Genomic DNA, 23,917 nt, shown 5'->3' with positions numbered 1-23,917 from the left:
AAGCATCTCATTGGTGGCAAAAATACAAATTTAACTCTTCCGCAGCAAACTCAGCGAACTGCTCAAAAAGCAAACCAGGATCTCCATGTGCTTTGGCAGTAGATTCCAAGAGTGGAACAATCTCTCGGACTTCGGGCGGGACTCTCCGACCCCCCGCCGGGCGGGGGAATCTCTGGGGGGGGGGGGGGGGGGGGGGGATGGCTTGAATCCCGCCCTGGCGCCTGCTGCTGGATTCTCCGGTGCTGGTTTTCCGGCAGGGGCAGGAATCGCGTCACGCCGGTCGGGGCCCGTTGGCAATGGCCCCACCTACGATCCACGATGGGCCACGTGGCCGCCCGTGTTCGGCCAGTCCCACCGGCGTAAATCAAACAAGGTCCTTACCAGCAGGACCTGGCTCTGCAGGCGGCCTGCGGAGTTCTCGGTGGGGGGGGATCTGGCCCTTTGGGGGGGGGGGGGGGGGGTGTGCCCCCACGGTGGCCTGGCCTGCGATCCGTGGACAGGCCTGTGCCATGAGGGCACTCTTTCCCTCCATGCCGGCCGCCATAATGGTCCGCCATGGCCGGCGCGGAGATGAACCCCATTACACATGTGCTGGGATCACGCCAGCGCACACTGGCACTCCCGTGCATGCGCCAACTCGCGCTGGCCGGCGGAGGCCCTTCGCCGCCAGTTGGCGCAGCGCCAACCCTGCCCCCGCTGGCGTAGCCCCTGAAGGTGCGGAGGATTCCACACCTTCCGGGCAGTCCAACGCCGGAGTAGTTCACGCCACTCCTTGGTGCCGGTACGGCCCGCCCCACCGGTTAGGGGAGAATTCCACCCCTCATACTTCAACGGGTCACCCGTTGCTGCAGCACCCTCTTTCTCATAACCCATGTCAGGAAAGGAGCCAATCCAGATCCAGGTGCTCCTCTATCAGATGGTCACCACCTTTGTCAGAACTTTCTATTTCTGTGCCTTCTAGCCTGTCTACAAAAATAACTGTGAGATCTGTAATCTCTTCCTGTAATCCAATGGATGCTGCTAATCTGATTTTTAAAAAAGACTCACTGCTCAATGCACAAATCACACCAACCGTTGCCGAATGGAAAGTCATCAGTTATTCACCCAACCTTTGAAATTCCTCCCTGAATGGTACCAGAAAGGTCTACTTTTTTTCAGGAGGCTCAGCCGTATACATGAATCTCTGTTCAATAAAGACGTACTTTCATTGTGCAATGTGAGAGGGCCCCTTGTGGCTAAGGGTGGTGGTTATCTGACCTTTTACGTGAAGATCCATGTTGCCTGGACTGTGCAATTTAACTATTGATATTTGGATTTAATGCTGCTTTGAGTCATTCCAAATGGCCAGTCAATGCTGTAATACCAGCACCAGTATTAACATTAGTGCAGTTTTAGAACCTTTAACTTCTAAAACAACTTACCAAAATATTTGGTCTTGATCCTTCACTTCTCCCAGGAAATCTGTAACTTGATTTTCTTCCTTTATTCCCAATTGCCTGGATTTTCTACATTTTAGAGACATTCTCATTCCCTCTTCCTTTAATTGCATAATCAGCGTAACAGAATTGCTTGATATAGCCTCCTGTCTTTCCACACTGGAAACACTCTGCACGCCCTATTGGGCAAACTTGCCTTCTGTGCTGTTTCTTATCCTTAAAATGTAGCCATTTTAAAATGGCTGCTGCAGGATTCCTGTTTTTCTGCCATTTTGCTGAGATTTTGAGTGGCTGCTGTCTTTGTGCTGACCAAACAAGCAGAATCTTCTGAAAGCTTAATATTTTTTTGGATTATGGCAAGATTTTGCACTCTACGTTTAGGATCTCCCTTGAACTATTTGTTTCAGTGTTCGGTCATATTTTGCCTGCAAAAAATCGGACAGCTTTTCGTTGCAGACTCTGACAACAATACAACAATGAATAAGATAATGTTTCAATGAACCGCACCTGTAACGACTGGCTAGCCTATCGAGCTCTACAAGGAATAATTCAACAAATTCCCCTGGCCTTTAGGATCTCTGATTGAATCGCGCTTGCTCAATTATGAGAAGCCATTTTGGGTTGAAGTATGCGTTGAATGCTATCAGGATGGTTTCAAAATCTGCAGAGGTTTATTCTACCCTGTTTCAGAAGGATATAATCAGCAATGGGCAACACTGCATACAGGAATGTACTAATCTGGTGCTTCTGTCTTTTGGCATTCAGACCCAACTCTGCTTGATACCTTGGGAATTGCTTTTTCCACAACTCCTAATGCTGACCTCTTTGTGAATCTTCAAGCTTTGCAAACAGCTGTGGAAGCGGCAGTCACTGCTCGACTGGTGCTTGGTATTGCTACCAATTCTCAGTGTGCCTCTCACATGGTAAATCTCCTGTTTTATGCCTGAAGTAGTCTTCATCTGATTTCTCCCCATGGTTATTTTGTCAATGGCAGGAAATTGTTGTTAGATTTAGATCACCACCACTGCTACCATGGTTAGTGGTTTGGTTTCTACTTCAAATACTATTTGGATCTATCTTCAGATAACTTCTGGTCTTTTTGGGATAGGGAAGATTTCCGACTCCTTATGAGTGTCTAAGGACTAACTCCGGTATTTTTCTTCAAAACTTCCTTCCTAAGTTAGTACATTCTAAGCTTCTTGGTAAGTATATCTCTCTCTTGTACAGACTAGTCCATCTTCTCTTCGCAGTCTATTGCACATGGATGCTGATGTCACTGTTACATCATGATATACATAATATCTCATTACCATAATTATTAACCCATTCGTCTACATGCAGTACAAGGAAGGCTTTTGATGTTTGATGTCACCATCATCGAAACAAACCAGGAGCCATATCCATATATGTAATTTAGCATCAGATCGAGTTGACACAAGTAAGTAGACGTTGATAAATAAGAAGAACAAATGGAGAATATAGCAGTTGATGAACGCATTGGGACCAATGCTACCTATGCTTTTTACCTAACAACATTGAACTGACCTCACATGACAATGCAAGGTTAATGGGTGATATTCCAGGAATTTCAGAAGAGTTTCAAGTCAAATTATTGAACATGTCTGCCAGCAAAGGGTTACTACTCATCTTCTGGCCACATTTTCTTTTCTCTTTATACATATTTTTATTAGAGTTTTTCCATTTTTACAAATAACGCAACTAACTTGAAAATGACCACAGGAGACCAGCAAAGATTTCATCATCCCTAAATAACAGAAGTACAGATGAAAAACACAACATTCATAGTTCTAATGGAGGGTTTCCTCACCCAAAATAAGGACTTACAAGGCCATACCAACCATCTCTACACCAAACCAGGATCCATCCAGTGTTTCACCGAAGCCCCTGTACCTCTGGCATGTCATCATCCCAAAGCTCTAGTAAAAAGATAACTAGGCCCTGGAGAGTGGCGTAGACCAGTGTCGGGGTCACCAGACACAGTATGCTCCATAGAAGTTGAAATGATCAACCTTCAAATTGAGATTGTGAAAGCATGGCAGCCAGTTCTCAAATTCAGCTGAGAGTTCATCCCCAGCTCCCCTTGGGAGACTGAGCGCATGAAACCTCCCTTCTCTGGCCTCATCTCCCTGAATGAACCAGGATGTTGGACACACCACACAGCAAGATTTCTAAGGACTGAAGGTGAGCCCCCACCAAGGAAACTTCCTTATCCACTGACAGGATTCTTTCCTCCACTTCATCAATTCTCTTTAGGATATCTCGTACTTCATCAATGTGAGCGCCAACAATTCATGCCAGGGAACCAAAATCATTGTCCACAACTTCCCTCACAGTGACAGCCAGCATGTCAATGCCAATGGTATCATAGAAGCGTAGGCCCACTGTTGCCTGTTTTGATCCCAACAGCGTCGCCAGTACTGTTGCTGATATTAATGATGTTGGTGAACCACAAGCCTTCCCTTATATCGATCAGATGACCACACAACCAGTTAGTTAGTTCAAAAGATGGTTTATTTACATACACAAGAGTTATCTCGACATGCAAACACAGTATCTACTACGAGTTAAACTACACCTATCATCTACAATTACCTATACTTAACTTCAGGGCGACCGGCATGGTGCAAATGGATAAGGCCTTTATCTGGATTTCACTTGGCTGTTTCAAAGAAAGTGGCTCTGTCTCTGCTGGGCTCATCCGTCAGGTAGCAATTGTTGGTCGTGAACTTAGCTGGCTGTTCCTGCTGCAATTGGGTTGGCACAAGCCGGTCCAAAAGAGACAGAACACATGGCTGTGCTTTCTTTTATCCCCCTGGGATTTTGCGCTCTTTGGAGCGGTCCTTAACCTTGGACCCAATGGTTCGACAGGACCCTGATCACTGTCTTCGATTTTCGTCCAATAAAGGGGAGGGTGCCTTGGTAGCTGGGCGGGTCCTTAGAGGTCATTGACCTGGGCAGTTGGGCTTTCTGAGTAAAGGGAGTGGCGCCGATCAGTCTGTGGCTGTACCGGTTGCTTGATTGGAGCTCTATTGTCCTGGGAAAGTGGGCCATTAAAATGCAAATTAGCGGGGCGTTTCGATCAGGTCTGGTTACCTGTGTTTCAAATACACATAGGCTCTGTTTCTGTCTGAGTCCTGGGTTATACATAATTCCCATGATCCTTTGCAGGTGGCCACCTTAGATGGCTACACCACTCACCGCACCTTCAGGGGCCAAGCCCTAACCTTTAGGGGCGAGGCCCGCGCTAGAGTGAGAGAAGTTAGAATTAGTTTGTTATAAAGTGTACAATTATATAGTTATCTGTATTGTAATTTAAATCTTTATTGTTAGTTTAGTATTGAGTAAAAGGACGCAGTTTATTATTTTATTACTCAGCAAATAGTTCATCTTTCAACAAGAAGACTAATGGTCATTTTATCATCCTAGTGGATTCAAGAGTAATATATATATTTTAGGTAAGTCATTATTTAAAATATAACATCCCCGAGGTCCAAAATATTAGCTAAGTGCGATGAATAGCGGTGTCAATCTCGGCACTGCAGCCACCAAGAACACCCTGACAAACCCGCCTGAAACCGGACTTTGAGGTTTTTCCGGTGAATCGCACCAAAGGTTTACCAATGATTTACATATTGGATTTCAACAACTGGTAGAAAGCTTAGCAGGCCATCAGAGGAATGCATTTTTTGAACACTTCAATGTATAAATCTGTGAAATACTTATTCTCTTTGCTATTTAATAAGAATGAAATGAAATGAAAATTGCTTATTGTCACAAGTAGGCTTCAAATGAAGTTACTGTGAAAAGCTCCTAGTCACCACATTCTGGCGCCTGTTTGGGAAGGCTGATACGGGAAATCCAGTTAGTCTGAGTTGGAACAAATTTAATTCGAAAGCATTAATGTAACTTTGTGTGAATAAATTTGGACATTTGTGAATGTGTTTTAAAAACAGATGCAGTTTTAAAAAATGTCTCCTTACTCTGTATTTCCCCACTATTTTTTTCAGTCTCACCTTGTGGCAGCATTTGAGCAGAGTTTGACTAATATGACATCTCGTCTGCAGAATCTTGCCTTGACAGCAGAACAGAAGGTCAGTGACACCCAAACTTGGATGCTTCTGAAACCTAATCTTAGAGGAAATTAAGTCAGATCTCACTAAAGTACCAAAGTACAAGGTTATGACATTCATTTTTAAGTGGAGTATAATGAAGCTGCAGATCACAATCCAACTCCCGTTTGAACTAAGCCTAGATCATACCATGATCACACGTTACTAAGCTCTACATTGTCGAGGCGCCTTATGATCTCAGTTCCTAAGTAATCGTGTGGGAGCGTATACTGAGAAACAAAAAAAAACTCAATGAAAAATTGCCATCTGTTCAACCATGTTGGCAGATGGTGCACAGCAGGAGTTTTTCTTCTGTAACAGGGTAAATAATGCAGAAGAAGATTCATTGCCATAATGATAATATTTTGGATGCTGTGACAAGGTGGCATTTATAAGCGAGGAGCAGTAAGGCAAGCTCTGACATCACTATGAAAAAAAAGAACTCTAGAGGAGCTGGCATGTACTTCAGCAGTGAGGAGGTAACTGCATCCCAGTCACATAGCAGCCTAGGAGCCACCTCAACCCTGGTATGGTCATAGATTGGAAACTTGGAACTGATGTACTGACCAATATGACTGAGTTTCTCCAATTTTAACCTTTTGATAAAACTCTCACCTTAAACAAAGATGAGTAAAGGATAATAGCACACAACTATATTGTATGGTTAGGCTAACAGAGCAGAAAAAGGATTCAATTCTCCTTCACTGCTCCACCTCTACCAAGACCAGGTGATGACAGATGCAGAATAGTCCGGTAGTTATCCAAAATACCAATTTCACCTTAGAACCAAGACGTTCTGTCTCAAAATATAGATGAGAATAAGCAATGCATCATTACTAGTTTGTTGTTTGCAGTAAATCACCTGTAATGTTCGAAGATGTTACCATTAACTTGTTGATATGTCCATTGTTGGTTTTAATTAAAACCAACTCTTGGTTTTCATTTCACTGAGGATACGAAACACCTATTGCAGTGTTTTATTCTTCAATGAAAGAAATGTTTTGGCTGACCACGCAGAAAAAGGTCTACCTTGTCTTCGGTTTCTGAGCTCATGCAAAGATGTGGTACAGAAGAAAAGAGACGAGATGAGGCAGATGGCTCACGGCTGATCTAGAAACAGACTGAACCGTGTTGTACCAACAAATCAGCAATGCTTCAAGGGAATTCCCACTGAGAAACATGATTGCAATTTATGTACCTCACAGCATTACAGAGCAGATAGAGAACGTAATGGTCTTCACAAAGGGCAGCTATAAAAATGATGTAGTTTTTTGAAACAAATAGATAAGGGAATCAAGGATTACAGGGCAGGAAAGTGGACGTGAGGAATGATGTTGGATCAGCCATATCCTATTGAATGGCAGAGCAAGCTCAAGGGGCTGAACGGCCTTCAACTGTTCCTATTTTTTATCGTCTTGTAAACATTTAGACTCCGTTAGAATGTTCTATGGATAAAACTCAATTTAAGCAATACCTCTAATATTTTACTGCAGTAAAACTCTGCAGCAGATTTCAACATTTCTTTCTCATGGTAGATAAATCATTAATGGAAAAACATATTAAAATTTCAGCTAAGTATGAAATTACTATTTTCAGGATCATTCCCAAACTGTGTGCAATAGTTAGGCTTTTTACATGAATACACTGCGCATATTTGATCCTGTTGAATATTAAAACTGCAGACATTATACCAACCTTTCATTATTGCATACACAAATTATTGATGACATGAGATCCCTTTTATTTTCTGGTACTATTTTCAAGTTCAATACGGTGAGGTATTTTGTTAAAGATTAAAGGTTTGCTAAAGTTCTTCCTTTGTTCTTTTTTGTTTAACTTCAAACAGGATACTGAGTTATTTGACCTTAAGGAAACAATTGACATGTTGCACAAAAAGAATGCAGAAGCACAGGCTGTTATACATGGGGCATTGAACAATCCTGACTTAACACCCAAAGGTAATTCTTGTTCTGTCAGTATAAGAACTGGACAACAGCTTCTCTTCACCACCAACCTGTCAAAGTGGGCGTGATTTTCCGTTCCCCCAGCTGTGTGTTTCTCGGCAGCGCACCGTTCGCTGGCGGTAGGATTCCCGACTCTCCGCCGCTTGTCAATGGGATTTCCCACTGAAGCCACGCCACTGGGAAACCTGTGGGTGGGGGAACGCTGCTGGCGGGGACAGAGAATCCCCATGGCCAGAGAATTCCGGCCAGTATTTAACTTTCATGTTTCTTTGCTTTCCATTTCTCTCTCTCTCCTGATGTCAACTATATTCATTGTAGACTGCTTAGTGAGACTGATGTTTATTGTGACTGCACAAAATAGCATAATTATTGTCCAATTGTTTAATATGTACAGTAGTGAATATTTTGTAATCTTTAATTAATGATAAAATTACCAAAGGATAAAAATTAATGAGCAAAATAAATAAGTAGAAACAACCAACATTGATTTCCTGAAGGAGGATTGTGCTCAACAAACCTGATAAGAGAACGATGCTGGATAGGAGAAATTCAGTGAAAATGATACATGCAAACCTACAAAAAGCCTTCGTGAAGCTCCTACACACAAGGATATCGAAGGAGGTTAAATTATATGGAATTAGGGAAAACGTAGCAAATTGGATTGAAAACTGTTTATTTTACATTCTGAGTATGAAGAAGAAGGGGCAGCACAGTAGCATGGTGGTTAGCATAAATGCTTCACAGCGCCAGGGTCCCAGGTTCGATTCCTGGCTGGGTCACTGTGTGGAGTCTGCACGGCCTCCCCGTGTGTGCGTGGGTTTCCTCCGGGTGCTCCGGTTTCCTCCCACAGTCCAAAGATGTGCGGGTTAGGTGGATTGGCCATGCTAAATTGCCCGTAGTGTCCTAAAAAGTAAGGGGGGGGGGGGGTTTGTTGGGTTACGGGTATCGGGTGGGTTTGAGTAGGGTGATCATTGCTTGGCACAACATCGAGGGCCGAAGGGCCTGTTCTGTGCTGTACTGTTCTATGTTCTAAGATTTTTCTCAGTGAAACTTTACCTGAGACTGTAAAATTGATCATTTTTGAAGGGTTAAGTGCCGGTTTTGGTACCTCCCCCCCCATTGATGATGATTGGCTTTTGTTTTGCAGTATTCTCTCACTATCAGTAATGGTTCATAAAATGTTTCATATTTTATAAACCTGATGTTGCCCCTTATACAACTTGCATCATATTATGTGGAAGGACTGGGGAAAATGGGTCGTACCACTCTGTTCTTCCTTCATGCTTTCAGTTTCTACTGTAATACAATTCACGAACAATAATAATAAATATGCTTACAAGCTGATTTAGGCAGTTTTGTGGCTGCTCTCTTTGCAGATTAATGGCACTTAAAAAGCTTGTTTACTGTACAACAACTTTAGCTCGCATGATATTTATATGGAGATGTGGAGGAGGGTGATCTGAATATTTTGTGGTGGCTGGGAGGTACCCCTCTGTGGCTTTCTTTCCCTTGTCTACAGAGGGTCTCGATCTCAGGGGAGATGGACTTGCTGGTGTGTTTATACCCCACCCCTCTCAGTGCAGGTGCAAACAGCACCCCTCCTCTAAAAAACTAAGTGTGGGAAAATCGCGATCAGATTTGTGTCGGAACAGTCAGTGCAATTCAGGTCGATTTTCGTGCCCAAGGTGACTCTTGGGGCCATATTCTTCAGCCCCGCCCTCTGCAAGATTGCCACTGGCGGGCCGCAGACCATGTAAACGTCCATTGACCTTGTGTGGGAATTTACGGTCGCCAGGCGGACGTGGCCGGAGAATCCCACCCTTGGTCATTTTTTGGGAAAATTCCGCCTTTAATTTTCTCTTGAAAAATCTGCTGTATCATCTGACAGCTATAATGTACTTCCATTGCGTTATTTCATTGAACAGAATTACGTATAAAGAGGCAGAATTCATCTGATAGCATCTCCAGCCTCAACAGTATAACAAGCCATTCCAGCATTGGGAGTGGTAAAGATGCCGATGCTAAAAAGAAGAAAAAGAAAAGCTGGGTAAGTTTGGCTTCTCTTGCCTTCCAGTCAAATGTGATATACTCGATGATTGTCTGTTGACGGTGCAAGGGTGGGAGCGTACCCTCTGCAATTTTGACATCACCAAATGCAAGCTTGCGTTACAGTGCTGTACTATTAATCCTCTGACCCATACTCCCTTTACTTTAACTAAATTAAACCATTGTGTCCTATTGTCCAGACCCAGATGTTGCCCTCAGAACCAAGGCAACCCAATTCCTTTCTTTGCACTCCTAGTTCCTATTTGCTCATGTGTCCTATTTGAATCTTGTGGGCTTGAAGGATTAGATGTGTTTGTTTTCAGTGTTGCTGCTTCATTGATGGTAGGTTTCGTTGGCTTGAAGTATTTTCAAAATAGTGGAACGTTTGATTAAAATTTATACTGGGCTCCCTGATATACACAATGCCGCCCGTCAAGACAGAAAGCTCGGAAATCCCTTAAACGTTTCATTTATATGTATGTGCACATATTCAAAACACCTAGTATTAACTAGCAGATGACCCAGAACCTCCCAGGTTCTTGGTCCACTGGTTTTGGTACTTTTCATACTTTAGATTGACACTGAGAATAATACCATTACAATAATAAACCTACTTAAATATTAGTAATACCTTTGGTAATATGATTTTGAGTCCAAACCATGAATTAAACATTGAAAACACTTCTGTATAAGAATTAAATAGCACCTTATCTGTGCGCTCCACTGTCCCTTTTTCCTTTTGAATATTTACCTAGTTTTTGTTTACCTGAGAGTGTACTCGTTTTTTAATCTATTGAACATCCTCATTGCTCATTTAAGCTTTAAGATATTTTACTAACCTTTCTTCTTCTGCCTCCCTAGTTTAAGGCTTACAACCATCGTCATCGATTCCTCTATCTCCTTCATTTTGCTTTAAAAGTGAATAATAATTTAGTTTAAGTGAGAATGTTTTGCAGTGAAACGTGTTGATGATAAGTAATGGGAGAAAACGTCCATGAAAAATACTCCATAAGTCAGTTGACCTGATAATAGGGAAAACTTGTATTTACTCAACCTCTTGACTTGAGACAATAACCCGTCTCAGAGCTGGAAGCTGAATATAACTCTCCAACAAATCTGTAATATGTTTGGGACTGGGCTAACAATGAGACACAGAAGCTATTAAATTAGTTCCAGTCGCTACAACGAGGGTGGGATTTCCGGGCTGTTCACTCCAGCGGGAAATTCCAGTCCCGCGCCAGCGCACGAGTTTCCCGACGATGAGGGGTGCAGTCAACGGGAAATCCCGTTAACAACGGCGGGACCGGTTGATCCCGCTGGTGGGCTGCCTCCGCCGCCGAAAAAAACACGGTGCGGTGGTGGGAAAATCCCGCCACTGATGTCATTCACATAGAAACCGTAAACGTTTTCTAGGTTTATTGTGCATAGCTGTGGTATGAAAACTGTTGTCTTGCTGCAATCTATTAAAATAGCATTTTGATCTCACAGTAGATCTGCCATGATTGTCTAAAGTAGCTTAGCTCAGTTGCTTTCACTGTTTAAAATAAGGAAACAAAGCACAAATAAGTTCATGCTTTTTAAAGTTCTATTTTTGAATGAACATTTTGTGTGGTATTACAAAACACATAATTGATAAATTAAACAGCATTCTCTCTCTGAATTTGATAGATTATTAAACAAACATTATTAAAGTTTATCACAGTACCATACTAACAATGCTGCGGTTAGTTTAAATAAATTGATGTAAACTAAATCAACACAGCATAAGAATAAATAGAAAAGTAAAAAGATTATCAGAATCACCAAAAAGCAAAATACTGTAGGTGATGGATAATGAAACCAAAACATAAATAGCAGATATGGTCAGCAAGCCGTTCTGGGTATTGATCCTTCTTGAAGAGATCAGCAGCGACCATGCATAGAAACATGCATAAAAAATAGAAGCAGGAGAAGGCCATTCAGCCCTTCGATCCTGCTCTGCCATTCATTATGATATGGCTGATCATCAAATTCAATACCCTGATCCCTCCTTCCCCCCCTTATCTCTTGATCCCATTGATCCCCAAGAACTACAACTAACCCCACTAGTCACTTCCTGTCAATTGCAAAAAGACCCATTTATTACAACTTTTTGCTTCCTATCTGCTGACCACCTTTCTATCCATCTCAAGACACTACCTGAAATCCCATGCTCTTTAACTTTACCTCGTAATTTTCTGTGTGAGACCTTGTTGAAACCCTGAAAGTCGAAATAAACTACATCCACCGGTTCTCCCTGGTCAACTGTACTAGTTACATCTTCAAAGAATTCCAGTAGATTTGTCAAGCATGATTGTCCTTTTCGTAAATTCGTCTGATATACCACTGCTTTCCAAATGCTGTGCTATGAAATCCATGATAATGGATTCTAACAACTTCCCTACTACCGACATTGGGCTCACTGGTCTATAATTCCCTGTTTTCTCTCTACCGCCCTTTTGAAGAGCAGGGTTACATTAGCTACCCTCCAATCTGTAGGAACCATTCCAGAATCCAAAGAATTTTGGAAAATGACCACCAATGGATCTACTACTTCTAGGGCCAGTTCCTTATGTACTATGGGATGAGGATTACCGGGCCCTGGAGATTTATCCGCCCTCAATCCCATTAATTTCGCAAAAACATTTCTCTACTAATACTGATTTCCTTCGACTCCTGACTAAACGTGTTACTCAGAACTTTTGGTACATTATCCATGTCTTCTTTTGTGAAGTCAGAAGCAAAGTACAAATTGAGTTCCTCAGCCATTTTTTTGTTCCCTGTTATGAATTCCCCCGTTTCTGACTAAGGGGCCGACATTAGTTTTTAGCAATCTTTTTCTCTTTACATACCGATAGAAACTTTTATAGTCAGTTTTTATGTTCCCTGCTAGCTTACTTTCATATTGTATTTTCCCCTTCTTAATCAATCCCTTGGTCCGGCTTGCTGAATTTAAACTATTCCCAATCCTCAGGTCTATTGTTTTTTCTTGCTAATTTGTATGCCTCTTCTTTGAATCTGATACTATCTCTAATTTCCCTTATAAACCACGGTATGGCCACAGTTCCCTTTCTACTCTTGCGCAAAATAGGAATAAATAACTTTTGGAGTTCACCTACCCATTCCTTGAATGCCTGCTGTTGCCTGTCCACTGTCCTTCCTTTCAGTAATATTTCCCAGTCCATCATAGCCAACTCATAGCAAGCACTTGTAGCATTCTGAAAAGGACACAGATCCCAGGCATTTGCAGTTCACTGTTGACATTAGCACCTGTTGCAAAAATGTAAATGCTTTTGAGATTTTTTTAATTTGTAATTTCTGCAATATTCTGAATTGAACACAAATGATGTTGCTGATTTCTTGAAAACACCAGAAGATCCTTCCAATCACAGTTGCAATTTAGAAACAGGAAAGTTATGAAGTTTAAATAGTCAACTTGAAATCTAATTGAGCTCACAAAGCAGCCGTTTGTAGCTAACTGATTTAGCAATGTAAAAAAAAGTTCCACTGCAAAGTTAAAAAAAATATTGCTATTGTTCAGGAACAGAAACGTACTATTAATGAGCAAACGTTTTGCAATTGAAATTACATTCGGCACACAGTTTAATTTCATAATCCAAAAAAAATATCTAAATTCATCTGGATTGCTAAAATTCATGAAAAGGTAACGAGTATTGCTTTGTTTTTTCTCCCATGCTGACACAAACTTTTTTTCAGGTTTATGAGGTAAGTGCCCTCAATATGTCAACCATGCGAGGAAATCACATAATACATCCAGTCTGGATGAGTGCCATCCACTGACATCTGAATCCATCAGACCCATCGAGACTCTTAAAGCACTGTTACTTACCTTTCACAGTTCAGCATTGATACCTATCTTCATGATTTATTAACTATTGGTATTTATGTACTGCAGGGCTTTATCATAGTCTGTGCTTTGTATCTTATATTTGGCAAATATTTCATTCGACAATTTTCAGAATTGGGTGGAAAAAATTATCAACCTAATTCCACAATACTAAAGTTTGAAATTTAAAGAATGAATGTGATTGTGCCCCGTAACAAGTGCTTTAAGGGTAGGTGTATCCAATATTTCTGAGCAATGTGCATCCATTACTGTCACTGTGAACAGAGTGAATTGGATATTTCAGTAATGAACTATTTGTTACACTCTCTTTGCTGTTAAAGGTAATTTCACAATAGGGCTGTCATGAATGTTTGATTATGAAAACTTTAAAAATTATATTAAAACTGGATCTTTTCTTTCCAAATCCTCACTGGGAACTGAACACTGACTCTTCAAGAAATACTTAAAAGAGTTATCCGTTCTAGTTAAGGATATATTTACAGCCATTGCAAAGGTTAAGATTAAATAAATAGGATATATGGTGAGAGCAAGTAAGTTTTCAATATGAACATGATCCCATAGTGGGCAGTGGTGGTCTGATGAGGGGACAGAGCTTGGGGGGGGGGGGGGGGGGGGGGGGGGGGCTGGTGGGAGAGCAATTCTACTCTTCTAAGCCCACAAAGAATGCTATATAGACACTTGACCTCGCTAGTTGCAGATGCTGGGTTTTCCAACCCAGTGAACTCAACCAACCACGGTTAAACCTGCAAACAGGTTAAATTCAAGGCTTCTAATGTCATTAACATTGAAACTGCAAACCTGTTTCCTGGAATCATTGGTTGTCTGTCTCTTGTCCCACTTTATGAAAAGCTGGAAGTGGTCAAGTGGTCAGTTTGGAGTGGTCAGGCGCTGGTGTGCCTTCACACCCAGACTGGCGACCTTTTGCCTTTAGACCCTGCAGTGATACCTCTATGTCGAGCCCCCTCCTAGATGGTGTGCCCTGGCAATATATTTCTTCCGCCAGGTGCACGACCTGAACAATGAAGTGCAGCTCCTGTTCATAGACTTGACAGGTCTTCTTCACTCCTAACTGGCATTGCCCGTTTTCTACCAGGGCCTACTCAAAATCTGGAACATGGTTGGCCCGCACTGTAGCTCTCCCCCATTTGGGGTAGCGATTGTCATCCGGGAGCTGTTGCTCAGAAATCCACACCTCTACCAATACCGTTTCTGGTGGCTGGCAGAGGGTCAGGTGTGGCCGCCGGGGAAAACAGGATTGGGATGTGCCGGGTGGCGGGGGAGTGAGCTGGATGATACCCTACAAATTGGCACAATGCATGGCGAAGACTGTCCAGCTCGCGATCAATGCCATCCATGACCTGAAAACGGTTGTGCTCGGACCCGAAGGCACTTATGGTGTCGAGGCGGAGCAATTGTGCGATTGAATTTTGTCTGAGCGACTCTGGTTTGGCTGGAATTTCACATTGGCCCCAAGTCCCGAATATATCTCCCATCCCAGAGCTGGAGCCCCACTGCCTGAGCCGCCTCGCAGAAATGCCGTTTGTGCCCTTTCGTGTGGTGCGGAGGGGTTTCCAGTTTGGCTGCACACCCTTCACTTCCTTGCCTTGTTGCCATCTGGTGGCAGAGGTCCCCAGTGGATGTCCCTCTATGGAGGAGTCCTCCCCATTAGCATCAGGGACCTGGGGTGGAGGGTGTTGCATGCAGCGCTCAACCAAAACTCCATTCACTGCAGCCACCGATATGAATGGATAGAGAATTCTGTCCCTTGGCAAAATGCAGCAAGACCTGGGCAATATCCAGGCTTGGGCTGACCAGTAACAAGTAGCATTCAACCACACAAGTGCCGGGCTATGACCATCTCCAACAATAAATAATCCAATCATCTCTCCATGACATTCAATGACATTACCTTTGCTGAATCCCCTGTTATCAACATCATGGGGGTTACTCTTGACCAGAGCCTAAACTGGACCAGCCACATAAATATTGGAGCTACAAGAGCAGGTCCAGGTCAGAGGCTAGGAATCCTGTGGAGAATTACTCAACTCGTGACTCCCCAAAGCCTGTCCATCATCTAGAAGGCACAAGTCAGGAGTGTAATCAATACTCTCCACTCGTCTGGGTGTGTGCAGCTCCAACAGCACTCAAGAAGCTCGACACCATCCAGGACATAGCAGCCCACTTGATTGGCACCCCTTCCACAAACATTCACTCCCTCCACCACCGACGCACAGTAGTAACCATGTGTAGCATCTACGAGATGCACTTAAGAAAGTCACCAAGGCTCCTTAGACAGCACCTTCCAAACACACAGCCATTACTATCTAGAATGATAGAATCATAGAATTTACAGTGAGGAAGGAGACCATTCGGCCCATCGAGTCTGCACTGGCTCTTGGAAAGAGCACCCAAGCCCACACCACCGCCCTATCCCCATAACCTAGTAACCTCACCTATCCTTTTTGGAAACTAAGGACAATTTATCATGGCCAATCCATCTAACCCGCACATCTTTGGACTGTTGGAGGAAACCGCAGCATCCGGAGGAAACCCACAAAGACATGGGGGAATGTGCAGATTCCACACAGACAGTGACCCAAGCCGAGAATCGAACCTGGGACCCTGGAGCGTGAAGCAACTGTGCTAACCACCGTGCTACCATGCTGCCTCAAGACCAAGAGCAACAGATAAATGGAACAATCACTATCTCAAAGTTCCCCTCCAAGCCACTCTTCATCCTGACTTGAAAATATATCTACGTTCCTTCACTGTGGCTGGGCCTCCTGGAATTACCTCCCTGATAGCACTGTGAGTACACTACAGGGATAGCAAAGTGTGAGGTGATGCATTTTGGCACAAGGGCTATGGAGAGGCACTGTAGACTGAATGCAAATGTTCTAAAATGTTTGCAGGAACTGATGGACCGTGGGGCATATGTACCAAGGACCTTGAATGTGGCAGGGCATATTGAGAGAGTCATTATTACATCATAAGCGATCTTGGGTTTTATAAATAAAGGGATTAAGTACAAAAGCAGGGAAGTTCTGGTGAAACATTCTAAAACTCTGGTTAGGTCACCATGAAAGTATTGTTCCAGACCGAGAGCTCGTGGTGAGCAGGGGACTCTGTACACAACAGAGGCCCCCAGACCACGATACTCTCCCACCTTGACCTCCTTAACCCTGGATCCCACCTCCCATCTCTTATTGGGGCCTACCAAACTGCCTACTATTTTACCAGAATGGGATCTGCTCACATCTCATGGCAAAGTCAGCCTCCTGTTCTGGTACCCTTGAAGCCCTCCCCAATGGTGATCACTGCCCCTGCCTACTCCCTCCAATGGCCACTCAGTTGCAGACCCTTACACCTGGTGAAACACATCCTACTTACCCCAGTGTCCAGCAACTATCCTCATTGGGGGTCTGGCTGCAGTGCCAGTAATGGCCATTGCTGCCAGTACCGCTGCTGGGACTGATGAGCACCTGTCCATTGGCGTGGCTGGCAGATCCCAGAGGTGGGACTACTTCCCAGATGGGAGCAGAGGCCACAGTCTGAGCCAATTGACAGCCTGAAAGATGGAAAAAGTCAGATTGGGGTTTCCCCAGACATGTCGGAGAGGGCTTGCCTCTGATTCTGGCCAGTTTCACAGGTGGCAGGACTGTGGGATGTACCAGTGATTGAGCAGAGATCATGTAATCATTTAAGCATCAGTCTGCTTGAAGGAGAAGGGGTATAGGAAGATGATAGGCATATTGGAATCGGAGTTCTGTACATGGTGAGGATAAAGACCAACTGGACGAGTTGAGCTGAATGGTCCATTTGTGTATAATGTGTGTGCATGTGAATATGTTAATTAAGTTTGATAACAAATTGAATAATAATTAGATGTGTTGCAAATTTGGATTTGTATAAATTTGGTAATTAATAATGAGATGTAGTTGGCAAATTAATGAAATGAATTAAGTTTCATGGAGTGAGTAACTGATTAATTTATGAAATCACTATTTTTCACATTTTTTGAATAATTAAGCTCATTAGAAATTCAAGTGGTTAATGTATTGAATGGTGAAGTGATATCTGAAGTGTTGTTCACATGCCAGAAGTGCTGTTGGGTCATATCACAAGACTCAGGATTTCCATTGTAGTGGGTTGCATTCAGTCACGGAGCTGACTCAATACGTAAATTCGACTGCAGGGAATTGTTTTGCATTTATGGGAGAAGGGGTGCCGGTGTATAGAAAGGGCTGTGTAAATCTGGCGGGGCAGCAAAGGTGGATTTTTAAAAATCCCTCCTGTAAAGGGCTGAGTCTTGGGGCATAATTCATGGGTGCAGACATGGCAAGGTGTGGTAGCTTGGCATTCCCCTGGATGTGGACATTCTCTCACGTCATTCTGGCCTCTCTCAACAATTGAGCATCTAGAGGGACTGGATTTTCATCCGTGGATCAGGAGACTTATGTGCAGAAAAATGGGGCAGCACGGTAGCATTGTGGATAGAACAATCGCTTCACAGCTCCAGGGTCCCAGGTTCGATTCCGGCTTGGGTCACTGTCTGTGTGGAGTTTGCACATCCTCCCCGTGTGTGCGTGGGTTCCCTCCGGGTGCTCCGGTTTCCTCCCACAGTCCAAAGATGTGCAGGTTAGGTGGATTGGCCATGATAAATTACCCTTAGTGACCAAAATTGCCCTTAGTGTTGGGTGGGGTTACTGGGTTATGGGGATAGGGTGAAGGTGTTGACCTTAGGTAGGGTGCTCTTTCCAGGAGCCGGTGCAGACTCGATGGGCTGAATGGCCTCCTTCTGCACTGTAAATTCTATGAAATTCTATGAAAATGTCAGGGTCCCAATCCCGCATTACGTGGGAAGTAATTCCCCACTGCTACTTTTGAAACATAGTCCAATTAATGAACAGGGAGCAGGTTTGCCATCCCATTCAGGACGTCAAGTGGGTCCCAAAGTTGGAGGGTCAATGGGAGTGGGAGCAGCACGGTGGCACAGTGGTTTAGCTCACTCAGCTAAATCGCTGGCTTTTAAAGCAGACCAAGCAGGCCAGCAGCACCGTTCGATTCCCGTACCAGCCTCCCCAGACAGGCGCCGGAATGCGGCGACTAGGGGCTTTTCACAGTAACTTCATTGAAGCCTACTCGTGACAATAAGCGATTTTCATTTTTCACATCGCCAGGACCCGGATTCAATTCCAACCTTAGGCGACTGCCTGTCTGAAGTTTGCACATTCTCCCCGCGTCTGCATGGGTTCCTCTAGCGCTCTGATTTCCTCCCATAGTCAAACGATGTACAGGTTATGTGGATTATTCATGTTAAAATTGGCCCTTAGTGTCCAAAGATTTGCAAGTTAAGTGGAGTTATGGGGTTACGAGGATAGTGTGAGATGTTGGGCCGAGGTAAGGTGCTATTTCAGAGGGTCAGTCAGTCTTCTGAGAAATGTAACTGACAAACACACTCAGCAACTAAAGTGAATGGAAAATGTAGGAGCTAATTTATTTCATAGATTCTAATTGACTGATCAAAGTAGTAATTTCAGTTATTTAACTTATTTACTGACACTAGCATACAACATGTAAAACAATAAAGCAAGCCACACTACCCTGTCAGCATCTAACTTAACTTGTCCTGGTTATACCTTTTCATTGAATCGGTGCAGCTGTCTCCTTAATGGAAGCTTGTTTCTTTACATAGAATAGAATCATAGAATAGAATACCTATCTGCACTGTAGGTATTCTATTCTATGATTCTATTCTACAGTGCAGATGGAGGACATTTGGCCCATCGAGTCTGCACCGACCCTCGGAAAGAGCAACCTACTTAGGCCCATGCCCCCGCTCTACCCCCATAACCTATGGACACAAAGGGGCAATTTAGCATGGCCAATCCAACTAACCTGCACATCTTTGGACTGTGGGAGGTAACTGGAACACCCTTGTGCAAACTCCATATAGACAGTTTTCCAAGGCCTGAATTGAACCCGGGTCCCTGGCGCTGTGAGCGAGCAGTGCTAACCACAATGCCACCGTGCCGCCCTTGAATCTCTCTTAGCCGTCTTTTTCTGAATTGACTCACTAACCATGGGCTGAATAATATGGGAGCGCGAATGGCCCATTCCCGTCTCCCCCACTTTGACTTCTGCAATACTCCAACCTTCTGGAACAGCAGTTCCATCAGTTCTGACAGTACTTTGGATGACAAGCCAAATTGACCCTTAATTATTCACTTAAATAGGTTGGGCGGGCTGCCAATTTCAGTGCCCATTCCCTGTATTTAGTGAGCTTATGGACTGATGGAAAGGTGGTGAGATTGCGTCCACCCTAATTTATTTTCAGCCCCATGGGAAACATGCCAACTGGGGCACATAAAACCCATCCCCATCCCGTAAGCCCTTCTTTTGATTTTCTTCCTGGACAGGAACTTTACTGTTGGACCTCTGGCTCTTTCTCATTCTGTGGGTTGGCTATCGGAGTTGTTTGTTCAACCAACCAGCACCCCTGGATCAAAGTCCTGAACAATTATAACCCACTGCTCTCAAAGTGAATGGAGTCGTCCCAACACAATGAGTCATGGTGGTTCGCAGGAAAGCCTGGGTGAACTTCCATTGTTTAATCCAGCCTAGGTTTAAACACATATCTTCCCTCCTCATCCCGCTTCTGGCTTTAAAGCTCAGTGAATGGAATTTAACTTAAGTGAAATACTGGTATATAAATCATGCCCAATCAAATCAATAATCCCAAGATATGAGATTCGCTGAGCCTTTAACTCAAAGTTAGCCATCTGCTTTGTTGTGGGACTGATTCTTTCCCCCATAACTCTCCACAAGCATTATTTGTAAAAGCAAGTAAGTTGTTTTTTTTCTCTCTCTCTCTCTCATTTGCTATTTGGTTTTAAATACCTTTGCTGTCCACCCAATTCCGTGGACTTGTCCACACCGCTATGTAAATTTAAAATCGTAAAATTGTTTGAAATGGGGCAAAACTAGGAGGCATGTTTTTGGTTGGGCATGCCCCTCTTTCCTACCTCATCTTCTACTTGTACTGTTTCTTTTCCATTGCCGTTCACATTGACCTGATTATATGGCCATTACAACGTGAAATGTGGCATGAGGCATTGCAATGTGTTTTGGCAGAATGTGCAGGCCATTGTTGGTTAGGGTGCCAGTGTATTTGGGACAAATTTTATTTTTAATGTCATTTGCAAAACATATTTCAATTTGGTGCGTATATTTGATATGGTGATACACTGTATCACATCTCCTTATATTGAGGGAAGATGCATTTTTTGAAGGGGGAGGTTCAAAGAATCCATGTCATGACAGCCCTAAAATCATCATGTATGACTCCAGTCTGTGATCCCTTGTAACGTTGCATATTACTGAAGTTGTTGACATTTTTACGTCCGACAGGATTGCATCTGACAGGAAGTATTCCACAACATGTGCCTGAGATTTGTCTAACTCTCTGATGTACCATAAATGACATTTCCTTTATTTACATTACAGTAGCATAACATTTTGGAATAATTTTCTTTATTCTAATCAAATAGGCAGAACTAAATTCCAATTGAAAAAATGCATCAGTTAAACCTCCAGCAATGTTTATACTTCTGCTTCCAGGTTGAGCCGTAATGTGGTCCTGAGTAGAACAAAATGGTGTTTTTGCATTCAAATTAAAATTGTGGGGTCAATTGTTGGACATCTGGAGCAGTGAAGGACTGGACTAGTCTTCACAAGCTTGGGTTTAAAACATGAGACTCCTCTGTTCGTATTGTGTAACTTCCATTCAGTGAGTTTTGCCAGATTTCATTCGGGTGACTGGGTGGAGTTCCTTATTGAGGTGCAGGGGATGTTTAAAATTAAAGAATCTCACACTACCCAGCTCTGTAGGATACAGCAAATCACTGTGAAGGACTTCATGTCCCAGAGCAATCTATTTCCGAGCTAAAAGAAGACTCTTGCCACAAAAAAAATGAAAAGAGGAAAACAAATGTTTGAAGTCTTTCTTTAATGTTAAAGAAAATGCTGTTCCCTCACTTTAACCTCCTTTGAGGCCCTCACGGAAATGTGCTTCATGCCTGAAGATTACACGTTTTCCAAACTTGCATAATTTTTCTTTTGCTTTTCCTTCCCACAAGTAGAAAGTGCTTACGCAGGCAGGAAGCCCGTTGCTTTGTAGGTTGTTACCTTTGCATGTTTGAAAAAAAATTGTTAGACCATGCTGTAAATATGTACTCTTTTCCAGCTGAGAAGCTCATTTAAGCAAGCCTTTACCCTCAAAAAGGCACCTAAATCAGCATCCTCGTATTCCGACATTGAAGAAATAGCAACACCGGATTCTTCAGTGCCATCTTCGCCGAAAGTGCAGCGTGAAGATGCCGATCCATCATCAGTCCCCATTAAACCATCGCATTCATCCACTGAGTAAATAGCGATCTAAAAATATTTTCAGTTTGTTTTGTTTACTAGTTTATTAATGGTTCATGGAAGCCATTAAGGTGAAGTTAATTTGCTGAATAGTCATGAAAATAACAAAAGAAAGGCTCGCATTTATATAGCACCTTTCTGACCTCAAGACGCCACAAAAGTGTTTTACAACCAATTAAGCCATTTCAACGTGTAGTCATTGTTCTAATGTAAAAAATATAGCTGCCAATTTGTACACAGCAAGCCACCACGAATAGTGATGTGATGATCACCAAATAACCTGTTTTAATGTTTTGGTTAAGGGATGAATCAGGCATGGCACCAGATGAAAACTCCCTTGTTTCTCTTCAAAATAGTCCTGTGGGACCTTTTACCTCCACCTGAGAGGACAGACAAGGTCTTGGTTTAATATCTTGTCAGAATATGATACATTTTTGTTTGTCTTGCATGTAGGTTTCATCTATCTTTTATTAATTATTTCATGGGATATGGGTGTCACTTGCAAGGCCAGCATTTGTTGCCCATCCCTAATTGTTCTTGACCAAAGTGGCTTTCTGGGCCATTTCAGAGGGCAGTTAAGAGTCAACGAGGTAAGGATGGCAGATTCCTTCCCTCAAGGACATTTGTGAACAAGATGAGTTTTTACAACAATCGCTGATAGTTTCATATTCACCAGTATTGAGACTAGTTTTCAGTTCAAGATTTTATTATTTGAATTCAAGTTCCACTAGCTGCAATGGAGAGATTTGAACCCATGTCTCCAAGGCATTAGCTTACGTTGCAATTTGCCTTTGAGGGATTGCAGCATAACATCACTTGAAAGAAAGTGTGTCATGTAACAACATTTAAGTTTTGATTTTGCTTTCAGTAGAGTGTACACACAGCACTGTAGTTCTGATATCTTCCTGATTTCTATAGATGTGTGTATGCTCCCATGTGTCTAATCTAAACAAATGAACCCACAAATTATTTACTCAATGTCTTGTCAGTCATTGGTGCCTTTACATTATTACAAGAACACAGGACATAAGAATAAGGAGCAGAAGTAGGCAATTCAGCCCTTTGAGCCTACTCCACCATTCAATCAGGTCATGGCTGATCTCTTCCTGGTCCCCACCTTTTCCCCATATCCCTTTAACCTGGTTTTTATTAGAAATATATTTATCTCCTTCTTGAAACCATTTAATGACTCAGATTACACCGCACTATGGGTCAGTGAATTCCACAAATTTGCCACCTTCTGCGAGAAGTAGTTCCTCCTCATCTCAACGTCTACCGTCTCTCAACCTATATCTGTGACCTCTCATTCTAGATTGCCCCACAAGGGGGAACATTTGGTCTACGTTTACTTTAACAATCCCATTTAGTATTTTATATACCTCAATCAGATCCCCTCTCAACCTTCTAAACTCGGGGCAGCACGGTGGCACAGTGGTTAGCATTGCTGCCTATGGCGCTGAGGACCTGGGTTCGAATCCCGGCTCTGGGTCACTGTCCGTGAGGAGTTTGCACATTCTCCCCGTGTCTGCGTGGGTTTCACCCCCACAACCCAAAGATGTGCAGGATAGGTGGATTGGCCACGCTAAATTGCCCCTTAATTGGAAAAAATAATTGGGTACTCTAAATTTATTAAAAAAAAACCTTCTAAACTCCAGCGAGTATTAAGCCCAAACAATTTAATCTCTCCTCGTACATCAATACTTTCATCCCCAAAATTAATCTGGTGAACCTCCTCTGAACAGCCTCCAATGCCACCACATCCTTCCTCAAATCAGGAGACCAAAATTGGACAAAATAATCCAGATCTGGTCTCACCAACACCCTATACAATTTTCATAGAATTTACAGTGCAGAAGGAGGCCATTCAGCCCATCAAGTCTGCACCGGCTCCTGGAAAGAGCACCCTACCTAAGGTCAACACCTCCACCCTATCCCCACAACCCAGTAACCCCACCCAACACTAAGGGCAATTTTGGTCACTAAGGGTAATTTATCATGGCCAATCCACCTAACCTGCACATCTTTGGA

The 23,917-nt window shown here is 43.1% G+C and overlaps 1 protein-coding gene across 6 annotated transcripts in view; it reads left to right on the top strand.

Moving 5' to 3' along the window:
• The window catches only part of LOC119979037 (neuron navigator 1-like), an 806,372-nt gene that overhangs the window by 721,183 nt on the left and 61,272 nt on the right, over positions 1–23,917 (top strand). For 4 of the 6 annotated variants that reach the window (XM_038821009.1, XM_038821011.1, XM_038821012.1 and 1 more), the window contains 5 exons: positions 5,465–5,548; positions 7,413–7,524; positions 9,456–9,577; positions 13,312–13,320; positions 21,708–21,886. In XM_038821009.1, the coding sequence (XP_038676937.1) occupies positions 5,465–5,548; positions 7,413–7,524; positions 9,456–9,577; positions 13,312–13,320; positions 21,708–21,886 (506 nt within the window). The remainder of the gene's footprint in view (positions 1–5,464; positions 5,549–7,412; positions 7,525–9,455; positions 9,578–13,311; positions 13,321–21,707; positions 21,887–23,917) is intronic. The other 2 variants (XM_038821010.1, XM_038821014.1) reach the window with 1 other exon arrangement.

Source organism: Scyliorhinus canicula, chromosome 15 (assembly GCF_902713615.1).
Source record: "Scyliorhinus canicula chromosome 15, sScyCan1.1, whole genome shotgun sequence".
NCBI lineage: Eukaryota > Metazoa > Chordata > Chondrichthyes > Carcharhiniformes > Scyliorhinidae > Scyliorhinus > Scyliorhinus canicula.
The sequence above is the reverse complement of the archived record's forward strand: the minus strand, read 5'-3'. Positions and strand labels throughout refer to the sequence as shown.